The sequence below is a fragment of the Balaenoptera musculus genome, chromosome 1 (assembly GCF_009873245.2).
Source record: "Balaenoptera musculus isolate JJ_BM4_2016_0621 chromosome 1, mBalMus1.pri.v3, whole genome shotgun sequence".
Classification (NCBI taxonomy): domain Eukaryota; kingdom Metazoa; phylum Chordata; class Mammalia; order Artiodactyla; family Balaenopteridae; genus Balaenoptera; species Balaenoptera musculus.
This window is the reverse complement of record NC_045785.1, coordinates 97,098,954-97,122,730: the sequence shown is the minus strand read 5'-3', so window position 1 is coordinate 97,122,730 and position 23,777 is coordinate 97,098,954. Positions and strand designations below refer to the sequence as shown.

The 23,777-nt window shown below is 51.7% G+C and overlaps 1 protein-coding gene across 2 annotated transcripts; it reads left to right on the top strand.

Moving 5' to 3' along the window:
• The first annotated feature begins 9,527 nt into the window (after nucleotides 1–9,527).
• KCNA2 (potassium voltage-gated channel subfamily A member 2) lies at nucleotides 9,528–15,195 on the top strand. 2 transcript variants are annotated; one of them, XM_036830095.1, is made up of 3 exons: nucleotides 9,528–9,595; nucleotides 11,731–12,069; nucleotides 12,511–15,195. In XM_036830095.1, exon 3 carries the CDS (start codon nucleotides 12,674–12,676, stop codon nucleotides 14,171–14,173), a length of 1,500 nt encoding a protein of 499 aa, XP_036685990.1. In that variant the 5' UTR covers nucleotides 9,528–9,595; nucleotides 11,731–12,069; nucleotides 12,511–12,673; the 3' UTR covers nucleotides 14,174–15,195. The 2 variants fall into 2 exon arrangements, with proteins under 2 accessions (XP_036685990.1, XP_036685982.1); XM_036830087.1 differs by lacking the exon at nucleotides 9,528–9,595 and adding an exon at nucleotides 11,155–11,225.
• The last annotated feature ends 8,582 nt before the right edge of the window (nucleotides 15,196–23,777 follow it).

Sequence of the window (23,777 nt, the reverse complement as noted above, 5' to 3'; positions counted from 1 at the left end):
GTACATTACATTCCTAAGTTATCTTCCTAAAACCAAGGTTGGCTCCTGTCACACACTGACACAAAACCCTCAGGGGTTCCCTTTTGCCTACAGGACAAAATAAATCAACTCCTCAGCATGACATTCTAGGCCTTTCCCAGTCTTTCTCAATGATCCATCCTATCTTGCCATGTCTCTCCATGCTGCCTGACCTGGAATTCCTGGGACAGGTGAGATTTCTTCTGTGCTCTGTCCCTCTTGTCCCCTGACCCTGGAATTCACTCATTCACTTAGGCACTTATTTCACAATTATGTATTGAGCACCCACAGTGTTCCAGGCACTGGGAATAAGGAAATATAGAAAAATCCTCAAAATCCCTCCTCATCGAATTTACATTCTAGTAGTAGGGGAATAAGACAATGAACAAATAAGTACATAGCAAATTGACAGGTTGAGATAAATGCTATGAAGAGAAATACAGCGTGATTAGGTGCAGAGCGGTGGAGGTTGCTGCTTGAGATGGGCTGTCCTGGAGAGCCTTTCTGCAGCGAGTGGACGGATGTACGAAGTAGGGGGTGAGGTACACAGATTTCCCAGGCAGAAAGCCCCAACCCTTGCCTCAACACCTCTTTCAGGCTTTTGGACATTCTCCTTAAAGACACCTCTCAAACCCCCCATCTTTTCTGAAGGCTTTCCTTTTCTTATGCCCTTTTGTACTTTATTCCTGAATTTAAGCTAGTTCATTCTGCCTTGGGTTACAGTCAATTGCTGACCACTCTGCTGCCCTCTCCAGCTCTAGAGAAGGATCTACTTATTCAACTAATATTTGTTGAGTGGCTCTTAAGTGCCAAGCTCCAGGTGCCCCCATGGTGCTTGGCTCGTGCCCAGTTTAGGGTTGGGCTGGTGAGTCAGACAGACCGCAGTTCAGCTCCTGACTCTTGCACCTGGTCACTGGCTACATGCTCATTGGCGAGTCACTCAACCTCACTAAGCTTCAGTCTCTGTATTTGTAGAACAGGAATGAAAATAGTACCCACCCCTGTTAGGTCTTATCTGTATCACAGAAGCCTGGAGAGAAGAGTTTCCATTGAACCCTCATTCCCGGGTTCTATTGTGTTTTTCTTAGGAACCATGCCACCTTCTTTACCATTTATCTCTGGGGTCCCACTTTTCTGAGAGGAAGAACTTCTGCTTAGTTCCCGGAAGTTCATGGACCTCAGACAGGGTGCAGCTGGAAGAGGAGGGAAGGGTATGCAGTCCATTGTGAAGTGACTTCCAGCCCCTCCACCGCTGTCCCAGAGACCCCACTGTGCTGACCTGGCAACAACCATGACCTTGGCTCTGACCAGAGGAATGCAGGGGAAGGGCCAGCTGGCAGCTGCCTCCACAGCCCCTCTTCACCCCAGAAAGGGAGGCCCGGGGGAGGGACTGCAGACACCCCTGCCTCTTCAAGTGCACGGCCAAGCTGGCTTGGGGATCTACGGCTTAACGCAGCAGATTCTAAGGGCCAGAGATCAGAGAAGAAAGCCAGTCCCTTGGGGTGTGCAGGACTCTTATAGGACATCTCTGCCTAGACCCAGAGACCCGTGGACAGCCCAGCACCACACCCTCAAGTCAGGAAGAAGCTCAGAGTTTTCTCTTTCTGAGTGGCTGGGTCCTCTCCCTCTTCCCCCATCTGGTTTTGGCTTCCCTGGGCACCTCTCCGCACCTCACCCATATCGCCACTGGGTGGCACTGTTGGATGATCCTGGAATTTCAGGAGCAAAGCAGGCAGGCCAAGATTGGGCTGGGAGTGTGGAGGGATAGGAGTACAGGGTTCTGACGCCCTGTCCCCTCATCTAGTTATTCCTCGCGCCCCCTAGGCCCTTGTTCATTCATAGACTGCCTTCCGTTCACTTTCCCAGGTGCATCTTGTCTCTGCAACACCAGGAAAGTTGCCAAGATGGCTCAATCCTCTATCTTCCCTTTCTTTCCCCTTCTTCAAAGACAGGTCAGAAAGTATGAATCATCCAGAACCCCAGATGTGAGTTCCCTGGACAAGGCCCTGCTGCCTCTCCAGACCAGAACTCATTCCATTCAACAAACACGGATTTGCTAGCCGATATTTTCCTATCCAATCTTTCACCCACCTAATTCTACTTCCTCAGCATTCCGGGGAAGGCCATTCCTAAGTGGTGCGTAGCAGGCAATCAGGCCCCTACCCTGTTCTTAAAGGTCTCCGTTGGGTCCCTTAGTCAGTCAAATATCCCACAGAGTCCATCATTTTCCCCCATATCTAACTGAACCCTCTCACTGCAGTTTAAACCCACTTTCTCTCCGTAGGTGCTCAGAATTGAAGACTCCCTGAGTTCCCCTTGTCATGACCCATCTTGGACTCAGAGAACATTATTAAGATGCTCTGAGCGTCAGGTTTGCACTGTTTTGAATTACTTCAGGATTCGCTTCAAAGTGATTTGGCAGCTCCAAAATTCCTTCCCCCCTTTTTAAACAGGCGGCGAGATGTGATGGGGGAACTGCTGACTTGGGGATCAATGAGGCCTGGGCCCGAATCCCAGCTCTGCCACTTACTAGAGCCATGTGACCTTGAGCAGGTCCACACAACCTCTCTGAGCCTCTTTGTTCTCTCAGTAGAGTAGCTATAATCAGCTCACTTAGAATACTAGTGGAGCATAAATGAGACATGTCTATTTGTCTGTGTGGGGCTCCCATTCCTTAGCTGGGCAAAGTCGAAGAACAAGTCATAGAACAAGAAGAGGCCATGTACCTCAGGTAGTCCAGCTTTCCCATTTTACAGAGGAAGCAGCTGAGGCCCAGCGAGGGGAAATGACTTCCTCAAGGTCACATGCCCCAAGGTGGCAGAGCTGGGGCTGGAACTGCCAAGCCGACTGTCTTTCCATGGTATCAAGTTGCTTCTGGTTTGTCTGCTTTATTCCCCTTCTCTATGGATTAAAGGCAGTAAAGAGGAGAGAAGAAGGATGTAGCGGTTATAGTAACAATCAGGCCCCGGGCTGTGGACACTAAGGAGACAGTGTGTGCTAGGCTGCATTCGTGGGGCAAGAGCAGTGACTGTTCCCCCACCTCTGGGCTGTTTGGGCCACACCTGGGCCAAAGCTCTCTCCGGTGGGGACCTCTCATGAGGCATACTGAATGAGTAATTTTCAGAGAATGGCAGGGTGATGCAAAGCCTTAAGCCATGGCATTTTAGGAAGAGGTGAGGGCCCAGGGATGGTGACCTCAAAGAACAGAGGCCTTGGGGCTCCTGGTCACTCTCTTCAACTTTGTGAAGTGCAGATGTGTGCTGGGGAGGGGGGTGCAGAACCGTACTTTATGGCCACGAGTGGAATGAAGACCCCTGAGTGAAGGCTTCAGGAAGGAAGATTCCAGGTCAACGAAAGGCAATCAAAAACTCAGCTCTGTCCACAATTGGAATGGCCCACGGTGAGAGGGAGTGAGCACCGTCCCTGAAAACATGCGTGCAGAAGCGGGAGGAAAGTGAGTCGAAGAGTCCTTAGGAATCCTTGAAAAGCTTAAAGCGCAGAGTGACAGGTGGACAAGATCAAGTCCAGCCCATAGGATGCCTGGATACTCGAGCTATGAAAACAGCACAGCAGAATAGTTAAGACCATGAATTCTGGAGCCTGAATTCAAATCCTGGCTCTTGCCTGGACCGGCAGTGTGACCTTGAGCAAGTTGCCTAACCTCTCTGTGAAATAAGGAGCCACATCCCTCCAGGCAATCATCCTCCCCACTCTGCCATCCTCTGGGCAATGCTCTGCCCCCTGGCAGTGGCTGGTGTAAGGCCGGCCCTCCTTCTTGACCCCTCTAGGCCTAAGGCAAGAGCCAGGAACAGCCCCTGCCTGGTCCTGTGGTGACTCAGGGTTCTTCGGAAGCAGGGGCCTTCCAGAGATGCCAAGTCTGGGGGCTGAAAGGCAGGGCGAGAAGGTTAAGCTGTGGGGCGCCATGGAGTCCACGCACCTGCCGGTGTTCACTAGTTCACACACACGGCTGGGCCAGATGTTCTGTGCTCGGCCTGGACCAAACACAGGGATGCAGGCAGAAGACACGCGCCCCTGCCTTCAGGATGCCCCCTGCCCAGGGGAAGACAACATAGGGACAGAGACAGACTCAGGAACTCAATGTGATAACCTGTGTCCCAGACAGCATTCAGGCATTGCCTTAAAGGGTGGGGACCAGAGAAAAGGTCCAGAAAGGCTTCGTGGAGGATGTGACATGAGTTGAATGTTGGAAGAGTAGTCATTGGGGTTTTGTGGGGGGCAGGGTGTTCTGTGTTGGGAGCCTGGAACCATCTGGAAGCTCATATTTCTTTAGCCCTTCCTGCAGGTGAGGTACTGAGATAAACACCCTGTGCACATTCTCTCATTTGATCCTTGGAGCGAGAATTAGGCATTATTATTCCCATTTTACAGACTGGAACTCAGAGAGGAAAAATACCCCACCTGAGGTCACATGAGTGGCAAACAGCAGAGCCAGGACTCAATCCCAGGCCTATCGGACTTTAGGTCTTTAGTTAATCTGTGTGTTTTAAGCCAATTTGAGCCTTCAAGATAATTTAATTTGATGCCAATATAGACTTCTGGGATGGGGGGACAAAGGGAGGGCAGGGGATCATCACATCATGAAGGGCTTTGCTTGCCTTTTAGGTCATGCAGTTTAGGGAGCCGAAGCAGGAGCCATAGCAATAGGGAGCCAAAGAGGAGTGAAGAAGTAAGTGACATGGTTGTATTTGCGCTTTAGGAGGATAAACGTGACAACCGTGGGGGGAGAAGAGAGGCGGGAGCTAGTCTAAAGGCAGGGCACCAGGAAAGGCTGCAGTGGCCCAGACCTTGCCTGCAGGTGGCTTAAACCAGGGTAGCAGGAGAGGGGGAGGGAGTCAGAGAAAAGTGAACAGATGCCAAGGCCAAGTGATTCATTGGCTGTGGGTGATGTCAGGGTGGGGGGAAGCAAAGAGAGCTGATAAGGACGGCCAGGTTTCTAGTTTGGGCAACAGGGTAAAAGGTGTCCACTCCCAGCAAGGAGAATGAGAGGGAGAAGCAGGCTGTGAAGTGGGGCTGATGAGCCTGCAGCCGTGGAGACAGGCCTGGGCTGAAGACAGAGCACCGCGGGAGCCAGCCATGAGCAGCCCCAGGGAGCAACCTTGCTCCGGACCTTCATCTGACCCGGGCCAGCTGGCTCACGGGATTGAGCCGGTTTCCTCTGTGCGCCACCGGGACTCGGTACAGATGGCAGCCATATGCGGTGCCGGCTGGAGAAGGTGAACTGTCCCTCTTACAGACGGGGTGTCAGGGCATTCAGAGTTGCCTCTCCCGACATCCAGGCCACGCTGGGCAGCCTGAGTGAGCCACCCTGGCCACAGAAACAGTCCTGCATCAGAAGAGCCCAGAGACGCTGTGGTTGAGGCGGGGGACACTGCCTGCACGCCCAGAAGCCGAACTTCCTCCACGGGCAGCTAAAGTTATAGGTGGTCCAGGGGATGTGGCCTAGGACACAGAAGGCGTCTGCTCTCACAGTTCATCATAAACCTCTCCCACTTCCGTTCCTAATAGAGAAGACCATGGTGACCGTGCTGAGAGGATGGTCTGCTGGCAGCTAACGCTTAGTGTTTGCTAGGGCACAGGCACTGTTGTAATTGCTTTACATTCCAATCACTCAAAAGAAATATGAGGTGAGGAACCAAGTCACAGAGCCAAAAGGTGTCAGGCCTGGGGTCAGGCCCTGGACCTGCCAGCACCGACAGCTGTGCTTCAACCACTATGCTATTCTGCCTTTGGGTGTTAACAGCAGGGGCCTGATTGTGAGACAACCAGCATAGTGCCTGACACAGGGGAGTGGCTCCAAAGGTGAGGGAAGGCCCACCCCCTTCAACCATTCCTTAATGTACTCTTCTATTTGGCCAAGATTTGCAGGACGGTGGGTTGAGTGCATAGCAGCTAATTCAGGACAGGAACCAAGGCCCAGGCCTCCATACAGGAGTTCCTTGGAGGCAGCAGGAGTTAATCTCAGAAGGCTTCCTGCAGGAGGCAGCCCTTGACCACCTTAGGAGACGCGTAGGAGGCAGTTCTCAGATAAGTAGGGGGCTGCAATGATGCTCACTGTGCTTCCAGGGGAAGTCCTCAGACGTCAGGCATGACGCACACTGGCAGGGCGCAGTCACGACAGCAGAGACGACAATCACAAGAACAGTGGACTCTTCCACGTGGATCAGGCTTTTGGCTTTTCCAAGTGTGTCCACACGTATTCTTCTCTTTGATCTTAACAAATGAGATTGTAACACACACTAACAGTGAATGTTAGTTTCCTTCCTTCCTTCCTCCCTCTTTCTCTTTAAACCCTATGAAACAAAGGGAGTGGGGGCGGGAAATGTTATCCTTCCTATTTCACAAGTAAACTGTGGCACAGAAAGGTCAAGTGAGTGGCCTTGGGTCACACAGCTCTGCATGCTAAGACTACAGCCCTGGTCCGATGCTCTGTGCTGTATATCCCTTGGCCAAGGTGAGGGATGCTGAGCCCTGGGTCTTGCAGATGAGAGAAGAATCACTAGAGCTGCTCCAGCACAGGGCATAGGGCAGAGCCTTCAGGTCCTGAATCATATGCACCACCGCCCCGACTCCCTCGGTGTGAAGAGTTCATCACCATCAGCACCAACCCGCCTCTAAAACAGACCTCCTGTTGGGTTGGGCAACCTCCACAGGACATGCTGATATGCCCTGAGGCTCGGCAAATTCTGCTGGATTGAATCCACGTTCCTGAGACCAGGAAGTGAGCCCAGAGGCCTGCCACTCTGCTAACAGTGGAAGCAAGCAGCAGAATGGAATGGTGATTTGTGGAATCAGACAGACAGTCCAGTTCCATCCTAGCCTCACCACTTACCGGCTAAATTACCCTGGACAGCGACTTGCCTTCTCCGAGCTTCAGTATCTGCATTTGTAAAATGGAGATAATGGCACCTTTCCCACTGGCTGGTGGCAAGGATTAAATCAAATGGTCCGTGGAGAGCTGTCAGCCCAGTGCCTGGGCTCACATTCCATGCTTCCCTGCCCTGCTTCTGGTGGGCTAGCGGGGGCTGTGCTGCCACAGTGGGTGGGTGGGTTCGTGGGCTAACCCTCCCAACAGCCTGTGAAGTATCCCCATTTTACAGCAAGCATCAGCAGAGGTGGCAGTCATGCAAGGAGGGAGAGCTGGTCCTCTGGGAGTGACCCCTCTAGAGGCCCCTATGTTCATAAGTTGTGGTGGAAAAAACTAAGCCCCTCCCTCCTGTCCCTGTGGTGCTTGGGTGGGGATGGGGGTCGGTGTGGGCATGGACGCACCGTCAAAAACTCCTCCCTTCAATGGCTGTAGTCTTGGAGGGCAGGAACCGACACCTTCCCTGTGCTGGGCGGGGGCCGGTCACTCGCTGTGACGGTCACCAGTCTTTCCCTCTGATGAAAGCAGGACCTGGCTCCCAAGCAGAAAACTGGACTGAAGGGGCAGGGAGTGGTCTTTGGGGTTTGACCTGCCCCAGGGAGGGCATCAAGTGGCACTCCAGCTGATCTTTCATGGCCAAAATGGGAAATGGTGACCTTAAACACCTAGGTTAAGCTAGCTGGCTGTCCACTCCATAACTCATTGAATCCTTACCCACCACCCCCGCAAAGTCATTTTGCTGTCCTATAGACAGATAGGAAACTGAGGCTCAGAGTTGAAATAACTTGCTCAAGGTCACACAGCTAGCAAGTGGCAGGGGTAAGAATTGGACCCCGTTCTTTTTCTCACACAGCATTACCAAACCAAGTGACACCTTTCAGAGCGGGAGCCACAGAGGTAGAGCCCTGAACAACTGTCATGCTTCTTTTTTTAATTTCCTTCTTTGGTTAATTTCTTTCCTTCTCTGGTTAATTTCTTTCCTTCTCTGGTTAATTTCTTTTTGGCTGTTGTTCACACTCAGATCAGACTTTAAAGGGGAGAGGTAGGATGCCATGACCCTGAGGCCAATCAGTTGGAAGGAGGGTCAGAGGAAAATCCCAGAGAAGGAAACGAAATTTAAAGGCTGCTCATTCTACCTGAGCAGGGACTGTGAGGGTTACAGGTGTGTCAAGACCTCATTCAAGTCCCAGAGCCACCTCTCGGTGGCCTTGGGCAGGTTGCTTCATCTCTCTGCCTCATCTTCCTTTTCTCTGCGATGGTGCTGATGTAGAAATCACCTCCTCGAGCTGTGAGGATTACACGTCCCACTGGGCTAGAGGTGTTTGGCACAGTGACACATGTTAAGCATATGTCACCAATGAGCACAATTATTAATTCTCCCTTGAGAACTTTTCTCTGTCCACGGCTTTCTTTTCAACAGAGGAGGGCCAAGAAAATATATAGACATGATGAAATGGATAAGACTGTTGTGCTTTAATTGACAGAAAGACCCTATGTGGCAAGAAGGAGGAAGAGAGCCTTGGGGGCTGGTCGGGGGAAGCCTCTAGAAGGAGTGTGAAGCAGAGTTCTGGAGGATAGTTTGGTGAAGGAAGGGTGGGCAGACTGAGAAGCAGAGAGAACCTGGTGACTGGGCACTTAGAGAAAGAGCCAAAAGCTAAGCAGGAAGCTGGGAGTTAGGAGGGGAATTTCCTAGGGAAGCAGAGTGGAGAAACCATCATTTGTGGAGTGTCTGCTGTGGGCTAAACTCTTTGCATAAACAGTTTAACCCTCACAACAGCCTGTGAAGTATCCTCATTTTGCAGATGAGGAAACTGAGGTCCAGAGACATGAATGAACTTGCTTAGGACCTGGCAGGGGTTTAAGTCCCAGCCTGGCTGGTTCCAAAATACCCAGGTCACACTCAGGTTGGGACACTGCCAGTCCAGCTTCTATGAGGCCCTAAACCAAACCAGTCCTGCCTGGTAGTCATCTGTCATTCCCAGAGCTCACTGAGGTCACTGTCCCCCTGCAGCTCTGGTTAGGCCCCTAGTCTTAAACCATACCTTGAATACTACCTTGATGAAACACTTGAATCCCACAGACCCGGACCCTGTGGGCTCTCAGAGCTTCCATCAGGAGCTACAGGCCTAAAGAGGAGGGTTCTCTGAGCAAGGAGGGCCCAGCAGCAGCCTCCCTGGGGCTAGAGGTCCTCTGCGCACAGGGCTCCGTGTCTGCTGCAGTTTGGGCTCAAGGAACCGCTGTTTGGAACAGCAATTCAGAGAGGAGACCAGAACTGGCAGGGGCTTGGGGCTGTCACGGGGCTCCCAAGAGCATCCTGGGCCCTCTTATATCCACCATCTGAGCAGAGGGCAGACGGGGCTTCCCACACATTCTTCCAAAAGCAAAGGGCATCTTCCATCACCCACCCCGGTGTGCCGTGAGCTGCATTCCCAATTCCAGAGCCCCGTGGGCCAGCTGGCTTTGTGAGGTCTGTGAGGGGCCCATTTTGTGAGGAGCTGGCGCTTCCCTGGGGCAGCTGCACGTCCCCCAGCCTTTCCTGCCCCGGCTCTGCGGGAGGGAGTCCAGAGAGCCAGCGCTGCAGTTCTGCCGGTTCCTGCGGCTCGTCCCGGTGGGGGAGAACACAGCAGCGAGTTTCTGCCACACTGCGGCCCGCACCTGCTGCATTCCCCTCTGCGAAGCCAAAGCTTTGGCTGGGTAAGAGGCGGGTGGGAGGCAGAGCTGGAGGAGGGGGCGAGGCGGCGCTAGAGGGCAAGGAGGGGGTCTGCAGATTCTGTCTGGCAGCATCATAAGAATAGCAACACATTTCCCACGGGGCTGGATCCCTTCTCGGGCCTGGGAGAGCTGCTACTGATTGTTTCCTCCTTGGCTACTTCTTACTGTTGGCAGGAGTCTCTCATGACCGCTCCTCAACTTCTGCCCCCGGTGCCCCGGCCCTGGCAGCACCCAGCTCAGCCCTCCACGAGGTTCTGGTTAGTAAGCTGAGCTCTGCCAAGGGATGGGGTGCTTTCCTCCCGGGGAGGGGGCCGAGGCCCGGGGCCCCCACTGAGAGGACAGCCCGGTGGCGTCGGCAGGCGGCGCGCCTCGCCGGCTCGGGCCCCCGCCGGCCCCTTTAATTCGAGTTCGCTGGCGGCCAGGTGCGGCGCTGCGTGGCGCGGTGCGGCTGCGGGCGGCGGCCGGGCTCTCCTTACGCGCCGCCGGCGGGACTGCAGAGCCGGCTCCCGGCTGGCCGCCCGCATCCCGCCGCCGCCGCCGCGGTTCCGCCGGCGCTTGCGGTCACCCAGAAACATGGAGGCTCCGGGTGCCCATCGGGAAGGGTAAATGGGTGTCGGGGCGCTCGGCTGCGCGTGCTGCCTCCCCCTGCCTGGGCTGCGGCGCCCAGAGGGGCTGCGGGGCACCGGGCGGCGCTGCCTGCAGCGCGGCGGGCTCGGGCTGAGTCCGGGGCGGGCTACTCTGTGCCGACCATGGCTGCCGGCCCGGGCCGGGGCGGGCGAAGGGGGCTGGTGTCCAGCGGAAGGAGAGAACACGGAACGGGCTCGGGGACCCTCCGGGCAATGCGGGGCCCGGGGCGGGGGGCGCAGAGAGGAGCTGATGGGTGATGGGAGGTGCAGTGACAGCATAACCATGCCTGGTAAATAGAGCCGGTTGGTAGGACCCATATCACTTGCGACGGCCGGGCAGCGTTCCCCCCTCCGGCTCGGAATGAAAACGGCTTTTCGGCAGAGAAGGGCTTTTCCGCCTCCCTGGGGCCGTGGGCTGCCGGGGTGACCCCGCTCTTAGGAGGAAGCCAAGATCTGGGGCAGCAGCCTACTCCCCACCCCCAGAGTTTAGGTTCCAGTGTTTTCCGAAGGAGATCGAGCCTAGGAGCTCCCTCGGATCCTAGGGGCAAAAGAGCTGGGCTGCGCTCGGGCCCGCCGCTCGAGCCCCCTCCGGATCGGGCAAGAGGGGGTTAAGGTGGCGCTGACTGCCGCGGCCAGCTGGTGGGTCTGATCCACTCGCGCGGAGCCGAGCGCGGAGCGCGCCTGGCGGAATCCCGGCCGGAGCCCGGGGCGATGGGGAGCGGCCCCGGACCCCTCCCCGCCCTGGGGCCGGCAGGATTGGGCCGGCAGGGGGCCAGCCCGGAAGCCAGCTTCCTCCAGGCTCCCCCCTCTCGCTGCTGCCAAGCCGCCTCGAAGCCAGGCTGACTGAGCCTTGGTTCTGCGCTCACTGCCGAGGAGAAGACGTGAGGGATTTTCTCTTGGGGAGAAATCGGTGGTCGAGCGCCTGCCCAGTTCAAATGCCACCGCGCCCGGAGGGAGGCCTGCAGTTTAGGGATCCCTGAGGGAGAGTAAGTCCTGGGACCAAGCCAGCCAGCTTTTGGAGATCAACCTTTCTGTGTGAGGAGTCTCCCTAAATGAGCTCTGAAGGAGTGTGTGTGTTGGGGGGCCAGAGTGGGGAGGAGCCCTTCTTCTCCCAGGACTCTGCAGAGATCAGCGCTGGAAGTCAGGCTGCAGCGTAGGAAGCCCTCCCCTTGGGAGATGCTGTGTCCTGACCTGGGGGTGGGAGGCTTTGTGCAGAGTCCCTCCTGATGGCTGCAGAGGACCAATGGGGCATCTGGCTCAGCCCGGGGAGGCCCCTGGAGGAGACAGGCCCAGCCAAGTCTGAAGGCTTGTTCCCTGGGAGAACATGCTTCCAACTGATGTAAGCCTGCCCAGAGGAGGCTGGGAGGCTGAGGGATAGTTCTCAGGTGTGACACCAGAATGCAAGGTGGGCATGGAAGAGAAGCTGCCAGCGCCCTCCTAAATCTTGGCACCAGCTGCCCAAAAACCCTGATTCCACCTTGTTTTTTCCAGGCGACGTCACACCTCCTGAGGACAGCCAGGAGGACTCTGGCTTTTGCTGAGCATTGCATCTTGCCTCCTTCCTTTCAAAGGCTCCAGACCCAATCTCGGCTGTCCTCGAGTCCTGCGTGCCCTTGACCAGGCATCCCACTGCCCCTCCAGCCCAGCCCAGCCCTGGAGCTCACCTCCAGGACCTGGAGCTTACCCTCCTGCCCAGAATGACTCACCATTATTTCTAGCTCAAGTGAGAAGACGTGATGGGGAATCAGGCTGCCTGTTTGTGTATCTAGGATTCCTGCAGCATCGGATCAGTTCTGCAAGGAAGAGAGCTGCAGATTCCTGCCTTGCCAGGTAAATCAATCTATTGTTTAATAACAGCCATGTGTAGAGTCATTGGGGTGTGGGCAATGAGAGAGACCCAGGCCCAAGGTCCACCACTGCAAATACCTCCCAGGGTGCAGGTATCTGCAAGACATTAGTTCACTGCCTGGCAGAAGGTTCCCTTCCAGCCTCTGGTATGGGGCTGTGCTCCATGAAGCCTGTGCAGTGCAGAGGGACCTGTACCAGCCACCTACCCCCAGTGCAGGGCATTCCAGAGCTTTCTTGAGAGACCACCACCTGCTCCCCTCTCATCCCCAGCCAGGCTACGAGGTGAACATAAATCTTACTTTTTTGTGGTGGTGGTCATATTTTTGAGCTTCTTGGCTGAGAGATGAGAGAGAAAAAGCAGCAACCCAGGTCGAGTTGCCAATGCTGAGTGGTCTTATGTCCTTAACCGCCTCTGTCTTTCAGCCAAGCGGGGCTATCTCTCTGGCTCTCAGAGAGACCTGGGGGCTCCCCTGCAGGAGCGCAGGCCAATGTTGCTGTGTTTCCTGGGGCCGTAAGCAGCACCCTGAGCTCCCTGCCGCCAGGCAGCTAGAAGGCGTAGCGAGAGGCGCTTCTCTTGGTTCCAATTATGACAGTAGCCACCGGAGACCCAGTGGATGAGGCCGCTGCCCTCCCTGGGCACCCGCAGGACACCTATGACCCAGAAGCAGACCACGAATGCTGTGAGAGGGTGGTGATCAACATCTCAGGGCTGCGGTTTGAGACCCAGCTAAAGACCTTAGCCCAGTTTCCAGAGACCCTCTTAGGGGACCCAAAGAAGCGGATGAGATACTTTGACCCTCTCCGGAATGAGTACTTTTTCGATCGGAACCGCCCAAGCTTTGATGCCATTTTGTACTACTACCAGTCTGGGGGCCGGTTGAGACGACCCGTGAATGTGCCCTTAGATATATTCTCTGAAGAAATTCGGTTTTATGAGCTGGGAGAAGAAGCAATGGAGATGTTTCGGGAAGATGAAGGCTACATCAAAGAGGAAGAGCGTCCTCTACCCGAAAATGAATTTCAGAGACAGGTGTGGCTTCTCTTTGAATACCCAGAGAGCTCAGGGCCTGCCAGGATTATAGCTATTGTATCTGTCATGGTGATCTTGATCTCCATCGTCAGCTTCTGCCTGGAGACGTTGCCCATATTCCGGGATGAGAATGAAGACATGCATGGCAGTGGAGTGACCTTCCATACCTATTCCAATAGCACCATCGGGTACCAGCAGTCCACTTCCTTCACCGACCCTTTCTTCATTGTAGAGACCCTCTGCATCATCTGGTTCTCCTTTGAGTTCTTGGTGAGGTTCTTTGCCTGTCCCAGCAAAGCCGGCTTCTTCACCAACATCATGAACATCATTGATATTGTAGCCATCATCCCCTACTTCATCACCCTGGGAACAGAGCTGGCTGAGAAGCCAGAAGATGCTCAGCAGGGCCAGCAGGCCATGTCACTGGCCATCCTTCGAGTCATCCGGTTGGTAAGAGTCTTTAGGATTTTCAAGTTGTCCAGACACTCCAAAGGTCTTCAGATTCTAGGTCAGACCCTCAAAGCCAGCATGAGAGAATTGGGCCTCCTGATATTCTTCCTCTTCATCGGGGTCATCCTTTTCTCTAGTGCTGTCTATTTCGCAGAGGCCGATGAGCGAGAGTCCCAATTCCCGAGCATCCCGGATGCCTTCTGGTGGGCAGTCGTCTCCATGACAACTGTAGGCTATGGAGACATGGTTCCAACTACTATTGGGGGAAAGATCGTGGGTTCTCTATGTGCAATTGCAGGTGTGTTAACCATTGCCTTACCTGTCCCCGTCATAGTGTCCAATTTCAACTACTTCTACCACCGGGAGACAGAGGGAGAGGAACAGGCCCAGTACTTGCAAGTGACGAGCTGTCCAAAGATCCCATCCTCCCCTGACCTAAAGAAAAGTAGAAGTGCCTCTACCATTAGTAAGTCTGACTACATGGAGATCCAGGAGGGGGTAAACAACAGTAACGAGGACTTTAGAGAGGAAAACTTGAAAACAGCCAACTGCACTTTGGCTAATACAAACTATGTGAATATTACCAAAATGTTAACTGATGTCTGATTGAACCCTATTAACATACTCACAGCTCAATGGAACTAATGCAGATATTGCATAATAGCCTGCATTGCAGTCAGTGTGTTCTACAGTGTGTATCTGGTTCTGCATGGAAAGCAATAGTCGTGCAAGTGACTTTTGATCTTTTGATTTTTGATTTAGAACACAGAATATGTATCCATGGCTTTCATGCAAATCTTCATCACCGGCTTAGGGGTTTCCAAAGATGGGAGTCACCTATGGAAGCCAGGATTTCAGAAGGACACATTGAGGCCACCTCATAGCAAATACAGAACCCACCACATCAGTGTCACCTTTTCTTCCTAATGAAATGCACACGGCATCTCGGAGATGCAATTCCCCCCACCACCCCACTTGAGCCTACCTCCCCCTTCACAGAGGAAAACCACGGTAGCTTAGCTTTAAAGTTCTGCTAATTATTCGAAAGGTCTTTCCCATTTTTGCATTGAAAAGAACACACAGTGCTGTGTGTTGGAATTACTTTCTGTGTCACAGGCTGGGGGTTTGTGAATTGCAGTTGCCAAGCAGACGCTCCGGAGGCTTGTGTTTCATAACGGAAAATACTGCATTCGGTTTTTTCTCTGCAGTGTCGATGTGAGGGAAGCCCAGGGGAGGGACAGTTAGGATGACCGAATGTGAGTTGTCAAGTTTCACATTTGCTCCCTTAGCCCTACGGGGAGAAGCTAACAAACCAAGGGACCTCTCAGCTTCAGATTTCACCATTTTTGCAGGCTTCAGGGTCACAACAACATGTCTGATTTCTTGGTTACACTGGAGGTTGCAGGCATCTGCTTTCCTAGTGCTGGGGCCCAGCTACACTGACACTGCAGTGAAATTTACCAGTGATGCGACAGAGCTGCATGGGTGTTTGTTGCATGAATCTCAATATTTAAAACACAGGAGATAACCTATTTTCTTAGTAGCCTACACAGTATTCATATTTAGAGTATTAATAGCCTAGGAATGGCATTGAACGAGGGTTGTTTTTTTTTTTTCCCATCAGAAGACAAAAGCCCTCAATCAGGAGAAAAAAAAATAGACTGTTTGGGGTGGGGAACCAAAACTTCTGGCCCTCCAGCCCACCCCATCCCTGTTCTTCCAAATGGGGGCACACAGCTCTGCAAAGCCGGGAAAGTGAGCAGGGAAAGCAGTGTCTAAACACCTCACGTGACTGCACCTTAGGAATTAACCTAGTCATGGGCATGACTGTATAGCTGACTGGGGCATCTCGTCCTGAGGAAAGGCGGATCTGTGGATCCAGTGTATATAAATATGTATCGAGTATCTCTTTCACGAATTCCTCTACCTAGCTAGCTATAGAAAAAATTGCATTTGAACCTTGTATAAGCTTATGCAATATTTTTGACACAGGGCAATATATGCATGTGTTTGACTATGTGCACTAGAGTGTATATATATATATACACACATATATATATATTTATATATACATATATATACATACATACGTGTGTATATGTATATATGCACACATACATATATAGTCATTCTCTGGAGTTCAGGTTCAGGAGCAAATCCACTGCTTGGTGGGTTGGTTGTCTCAGAGGCCTAATGGGTTAATTTGTCTCATTGGTCATCCCACTGGGCCTAGGTTTGCTGCCATTGCCTCAGACACTCCAGTCTTCATGGATTCTTAGATGTTCGAATTGTCTTTCTGCCCTCCATGTGCTGCAGCTTCAGTTTCTCATGGCTGAAGCTTGTCTTACTGAGTGCACAAGGGCCCTAGGGCCCTCACAGCTCCAGCTGTCCTGGGCCAGACCCAACCCAGGCCTCCTCTCTACAGCCCATCATCTTCATCATCTCCATTCTCGTCTTTCCCCACCCTGTCCGGTTTTTATTTAAGACGTAGAATGTATTTACCAATATAGAACATACACAAGAGACCTACATATACCATGAACGAAGACACAACCTGCAACTCTGATGCAAAATACACAAAAACAACATGGTCATTTGCCTCTGCATCAGTCACTTTCATGAATCTTTCCCCAAAGAGCCAGAATGGATCACCTGCTTTGAAACCAAGGACACTAAGGAGGAGGGCTCCTGGGGACCCAATTCCACAGGTCTGGGCTGAAAGGAAACCTCCTCTATGTGGAAATTTCTGAAGTTCAGGACCAAGGGATGGAATCCCTAGTTGATCCACAGGCATCATGTTCTCTCAAGCTCTCTCCGCATTAAACTGGCAACCAGGGCTGCTTAAGAAACCAAAGGCTGGGTAAAGAATCATTCCCCACCCCCAGAATAGGCTGAGAGTGAAGGAGCACTGCATAGCCTAAAGGTAGAGTTCAGCTGGCCCTGGAATAGATGGAGGTGGGGAAGCTTTTGCCTCACAAACGGCTTCTTTGCCTTTCAACATAATAGCTTAAATTTCCCAAACACAGCGAGTTGTGTGGTCAGGCTGCCCAGCCATGACTCCAGCCCCGGCCTCACTGTTGGCTCTTCAGCACCTACAGTTACCCTGGGGGGGTGGGGCACCAGCCCAGGGTGCTCACTAGTTCCTGGTCACCCACGTCCCCAGGGGTCTGCAGGGCATCCCAGGCCCAGCGCAAAGCCTCTGTGCTTCTCTTCCTCTCCTATATGGGAGGTGGTGCTGCATTTCCAAGACATAGGTTGGAGAGACGCAGACCTTGGGAAAATATTGATGGTAGAACAACCCATACCTAAGGCCTAGGTTTTGGGGTAGATATTTTATCCCAGTGTCCTTGACCTGGGACTATAAAATGTTCACCCACACCAGCACACAGACATGCACACCCATCACAAAAGAGATCTACATTGTTGCCATACACAAATACAAAACATGCGCCACACGTGCAAAATACACAGAGACCAAATTAATGAAAAGGACACTCAAAAGATATACGGTTATACCTATATCCAAAACACGCACACTCAGCACAGACATGGCATGTACTTACCAATACAGAACATATACAAATACCTACATACACCATGTACAAACCTGCAACTCAGATGCAAAATACACAAAAAATACATGGACACATGGGTATACATACAGAATACACAAAAGATACTTTACTATTATTTCTGCACACAAAATACAAACTCGGTTTATACACACAATACATTTATTCATATTAGGCACACAAAATACAGCACACACACCCAAGAACACACACCCACACCACACATGAAATGTGTACATATACTCAGATCCATTGTTCTGCCCCCATAGCTATAAATTAATAGGCATAAACAAAAGATCAGATTTAATCATCTTTCCCTAGCCTGCGTCTCTCCCCCTCAACATCCTTCAGGAAATCTCTTCCTCTAGTCTTTTCCCCCGCCTCACTCCTAGATTTCAGAAAAATAACCCCAAGGTTTAAAGCAAAATATGGGCCACCATTGTCAAGCAGATCTCTGATTAAGACTGGGAATCTCATAGGGTTTCTACCTGTTCACCTTCCTCCCACCGAAAACCCTGGTGCCAAGTATGGAAGGACCTGGGACAGCTGACCGTCCATTAATATACAACCTCCTGGCCCTGTCCTTTCTTTCAAAGCAAGTCCACACAGACAACCCAATAGCCCAGTCTCCCCTGCTCCCAACCCCTGGGATCTCTGGATTCAACCCCGTCCTCTTGAAAGCAGTGGTGGCTCAAGAAACTGCAGGGTCGTAGGCCCAGACCAGAGTAAGGATGCTCCCAACATTCCCTCAGCCCACAGACCTTATCGCCCCTCCATCCCCAGTGGCTTTGTCGGGGGCTCAGTCACAAAGCCGAGGCCATATATAGACTTGTCTCTTAAAATGAGTCACCTTTACTTGCTTGTGGCATCTCACTTGCTCTTGGGCATAAGCCCAATGGAGTCAACTCCTGAGTCCCCTCTATGGGTGTACAATGCCAGGCAGGCTTCTTCCCCTGCCCCGGCTCCACCTGGATGCCTTGCCTCCCATCCAATGGCTGTACCTTGAGGAAACACACACCAATTCAGCTTAAGTAAAACCTGATTAAGGACTTAAACCTAATGTTACACAAGCAAACAGCATGTTTTTTTCAGAAGGCCTGATTTGTATCCTATATTCTAAGACCAGATTGAAATGCTTTGTAAGATTACACGCTGTTTTGGGTTACGCACAGAGCTGGCTCTTCCCACTAGTAGGACTAGCTGAGAGCTGGGTGCGTTTTGGTAAAGGCTTCACCTCAGATGGAAGTTGGGGGATTGAAGTCAGGCATCAGATCAGGTCTCTACTCCTGCGGCCATCCAGGATGTGCCCCACGCTTCCCTCCTAAAGATGGTCAAGCTCCCAGTCTCCATGGAGGAAGCAACAGCCACAGGGAATGGGCGTGTGGGTCCAAATCTGCACATTCAGTGCAACATGCTGGGCCTTTCAAGTGTTTTCAAGTCAGGATACCAATTTTCCCTTTCGCTTCAGCAGGTGCCTCCATGGGCTCAAACTTTCAAGGAAGTTGGAGTTCTCAGGAGTCTACAGAGAAAGAAGTCCAGGAGAGGTGGAGAGGTTGTCAGGAAGAAAGAGTACCTGAGCTAGTCATATTTCAGAATTAACTTTTCAGGAGCTGAAATGTACCTAAGGTCATAATGAAGGCACTGTGCTTCCCGAAGCTTCTGTGGTGTTTGACACACTCTTCCTTCCTCTCTGCTTCCCTCTGCTCCTCTCAACTGGGCCTCCAAGGATGGAGTAGGCATGAAACCAGGAGGTTATCCCTGAAAGGGGGCCCCCAAGGGAGTGTGCCTCCAGACTCCATTGGTCTGGTGTGGAAAGGGCTCCCAGGAAAGCTTTGTTGGCCTGAGCCCCCAGCCTGGGGGCTCATGTGGCCACCCTGTGTGGAGAGGGCTGCAGGATTAGCTTGTCCTGTCTGCTCTCCCTGGATCTCTCACTCCATTGTAGTGAGGTCTTTGGCCAACTTCCTTAATCATGGTCAACCATAAAATATCAGTGCCACGCCATGTTGAGGAGGGCAGGCTGGGGGTTCAGTGCTGCCAACAGTAGCAGAGAAGAGAGGTGGAGGCTGACTTTCCCCAAAGGAAACTATAGAACAGTTTGCAAATTGCATATGAGGGTAGCACCAGACCCCCCCATGGCAGGTGGGAGGGGTACACTGCTTTGAATTGTTTACCCAGGGGTGGGGATGGTGAACCCTGTTCCAGCTCTGGCTCTCCTGGGGCCCATTGTCATAGCAGCCTCCATCTGGGTGATGGCTGCCTGGTCTGAGAGGGCTGCTCTATACATAGGGTGTCATTTCCAGGGTGCTCCTTGGTTACACAATGGAGGCTTGCCCAGCCTTGGCGAAGTGTCCATTGCCAGGTTTGAACCCATGACCTCAACCTCATTAACATCATTAGCCACCTGAGCCAACTAGCAGAGCACCGGATGCTGGGAGGTGTCCAAATGGCTAATGTGAGCATTATCTTGATCCTCAGACTTGGCCCTTGTTGAGACCAGCCCTGTTCTCTCATCAAAGCAGCAAGCAGGGACAGGTGGAGGTAAGGGATCCCTGACAAGCTGGGATGGGTCTCTTCCTCAAACAAACCTAGTTCACTTTTCCCTTCTTTCTGCTTCCTTTCCCACCAAAGTTCAGCTCCATCTCTCATAGTTTATTTTTTAAAGAGGAAAAGTGCAATAAACTAAATAGTGACTGTTTTCTTTAGCAATAGTTATTTCAAAATCTTGTTCTCAGGACTGAAAAGTGATAGTACTTGGATTCTCAGATAATGCCCTTGGCCTCTGGGCATTAGTTCACCATCTCTGTAGTTCCCTCTTCTTCCCACATGGTCACATGACTCCTGCCCTCTGAGGCTCTGACCCTCCTTTGGAATGTAATCATACACCGGTTCAACATCTGCACAGGGAAGGTCCGGGAGAAGGCTTTCTTTGTCACTCTGACTCTTCCCCGTGTGCACCTCTCTCTGTCTCTGTGTGCATCTCCGTCCCTGTCTCCCTGCCACCTGCCCCTTCTGCCTGCTCTCACATGGCATTCTCACAACCTCTAGGCACTGAAACCTTGAGTTTGAGTGACTTCACACCAGCCCATCTCGTGGACTTACGGTCAGACTGGCAGGGTGTAATGGAAGCCTGCAGGAAAGCGCTTACCAATAGATAAGAATAAAGCATCCTGAGCCATTACAGAAGATCATTTCCATGCACTAAAAGCCATTACTTGATCCATTTGTTTTCCTCCCTCCCCTCCCCTGGGAGATGGATGCTGGAGGAATGTGGCCTGGAGGTTTGCACCTGGGATGGGTAGCCTGGGCAGATTTGGGGAATTGCCCTCTGGCTGTCCTTCAAAACAAGCTGACTTGCTTAACCAAAGGGATGCCATGAGAGCTGCGGAGGGAAGCAAGCATTTGTGGGCAGAGGTCTACAGGGAGAGCATTTGTCGGTGGTTAGGGCATGACAGTAGTGAAGCAAAGACCCCACCACCCAAGATAGTGTACTGTTGCACAAATATTTGCACACGTAACTGGGGACTTTAGAAGAGTCTCCTTTCCTGAAAAAAATCTGTGCGGTTGTATTTTCAGACTGGACAATCAGGGAAGGCTGGCAACGCCAGGGTCCCATCCCATTCCTCTTCAATCTACCTTGCTCTATACGTGCGTATACAGCAAAACCTCAGTTAACTGATGGGGAAATGCTCAGGGAAGGGAGCCGTCTGGATGGCTTTACAATTATGGTTTTTTGGTGGGAATGGGAAAACGTGTTTTGGTTCAACCTTTGTTATGAAAAAAACCTTTCCTAAGTAGGTTAGTATAAACTTTCCTGCCTTAGTAAGTAAAATGTTTGAAGATGACAGAAGACCTTGCATTGCTCAGGGTCCACATTCTCAACCTCAGCGCTCGTTGTACAGAGTGTGGATGGAGAAGACCAAAGAAACAGGCTGAATGTCTGCTGGCTGCAAGATGGAAGTTGGCTGTTTGGGCTCATCAGATAATGCCCTTGCTATCATTTGCCTCTTTCTACTGAAATTATAGTAAGAAAACATAATTCTCATTAGTCGAGGTTTTGGTTAATTGGTCCTGAGCTATCACAGGTTTTCCATATATACATATATCTGTATATATATATATATATATATATATATGTATAGTATATGTATATATGCATACCGTTGTTTCAAAAGTTATACAGTTATACACTGACCGATCCCCTTAGCGTCACTAATGTGGAATACATTTGGCAACCCAAGAAATAAACTGCATTTATTTGAATTTTTTAAATGACCTTCCTTTGCATGCTCACCGTATCTCCAGTTCAGCTCTTTTTCTCCTGCGTAGGGACCTCTCTAGAAGGTAGTTCTTTCGTAACAAAAGATCAGGCTCCAGCATCTTTCCCTTCCCTCCCATGTGGCTGCCTGACTCAGGGATAAAAGGGAAGTCTGATCTAAAGGCCAGGTGCTTTATTCTTTGTTCTGTCTGCCCTGATTGGCTGTAACCTCATCACTGAGGACCAGAAAAGTTATTCCAAACTTTGTAGCTCTGGGGGAGGGGAAAGCTCGAAGACCTGGCAAAGGACGGATCTGTTTCCCTCTCTCTTTGTCATTGGTGGTAACCTAGGCTTGAATTTCATGAGATCTGAAAGTAACATTTTTAATGAGGAGCTAAAGGACATTGCTGCCCCGTGGAAGGCGAGATGTGTAGCAACCAGTGGAACTAACAAACCCATCCTCTTGTTGATTCTGGCCAAATCTAGGTTGCGGTGTAGGCCAGTAGAGCACCCATAATTCAGCTGCCTCTTTGGAGAAACAGCTGGGTCTGAGCTGAACCGTGCTGTCATTCTCCATCTCCCTGGAAGTGTGTTAGACCCATGGGAGATACTTCCAGCCTCACCTCCTGCATTTGACTGTGTGCTCTCTACCTAGACAGCGGTGAGAGGGGCTCCTGGTGTCTGACGCAAGTGAGGTGGTGCAGGGGGGCTTGCCCTTTCCCAACATTCCCAGCAGCCCTCCGGTCTGGCCAAGTTGGCAGCAGTCAGATAATAGAAGCCCATAAACCAGACTTAGCATGGCCAGCTGGTAAACTGGAGCAACTGAGGCAGCCTGTTCTGATAGCCCCTTCTTACACCTCCTGAACCTCAGCAAGGAAACGAATATAACTTTCTGTGCTCCCCTGCACTCCTAAAATAGTCAGATATGTTCCAGATGAGTTTGCAGTTGAGAACTGCCTGCATCATTCCAGGGACAGATGCACAGGGCAGGTGTAATTACATAGTAATGTGGACAGCTGCTGCAACATCTAGGTAATTGAGGGCGGTGTAAATGCAGCAGTGCGCTAGGACCTTTGGTAGCTACTCAGAGGACTCAGTCCTGGGTCTCTTCTCTGTCTTCATGAGAGGGCTGTAAGCCCTGCTTCTCCTTGAAAATGATTCCCCAGACACTCACTTTGTTTGTATGAGCACAGAAACACTCTGCGCTGCTAGAGAGAGCAAGAGAAGGAGCTGGGAGGAAGAGGATATTCAGGGGCTCACTTTGCTACCAATTTCCATGTCAGCTGCTGACACGCCTGCCTTTTTAGCTTGTGAAGTACAGGGCGAGGACTGTGACCTGCCAGGTAGGGCTGGAACGGAGCAAGCTGCCACAGGCTAAGAAGTGAGAGAGAAAAGCACGGAGAGTAGCCTGGCTGGCTTTGGCGAGGGTGAGTGTCAACTCCGGAGGGTCTGAACATGCTCCGTGCTTGCCCCAGTTCTGCCTTCACGTGAGATCCAGCGACCCAGTTTCCCTTTGTTGTCGTGCTTGGATGATTCCTTCATTTGAAGGGCCCCAGGAAGCTGGAAAGTCCCATGATCGAGCTCCAGACTGCTGAGCAAGCAGTGCCTGGGCCAAATTGGCCTCTGACTGGGTTTCTGCATCCCTGCACCCCTTGCTCCACTAAGGGTAATCTTGGAACAGTCAGGATTAATGGTGCCAGCAATCAAGGAGAATTCTCTAGTTTTCATCAGGGACACAGCTGTAAAGCTCATGAGTGCACGATGCTTTTTCCTTTTCTAGACCTGTGTGCTTATGTGCTTATATAGGCCGTCTCTGGAGATTTATATATTACATGCACATGTATATAAAATGTGGAAATGGCCGCTCACTTAGCCTCACACAGCACAGATTCTAATTAGGGTTTGCACTGGCTTCCTCGCTGCTCAGGCATGGCTCCACAGCTGCCCTCCGTGTCCTAGCTCTAATAATTTCTGAAAACTCAAAAAGGAGAGGCAGATAAATAAGCCTCCCTGGGATCAATAGGAGAAGGAACTCCAAGGCTGATGGTAAAGCTCTGTAAGGATGATGCCAAAAGGGAACCGGGGTCTCCATGGTGATAAGAGGCCAGGGACCAATGGGAGCTGGAGGCGGAGCAGGACTTGTGGGGAAGACTCATGGGAGTTGGGAGTCATTTAACTATTTGTTTGCTTCATGAAAATTTAGACACCAGCTATAACCACATTGCACAGGATGTATAGGTATTATCATTCTTGCTGACATGTTCTGGAAGCTTTCAGCCCCACCAACACTGCCCCGCCCAGGACTTCTGCAGCTGAGAGTTCCTGTGTCAGTAGGGTCTGATATTTGTACATAGGTTATACATATATGTGTACATACGTGCCT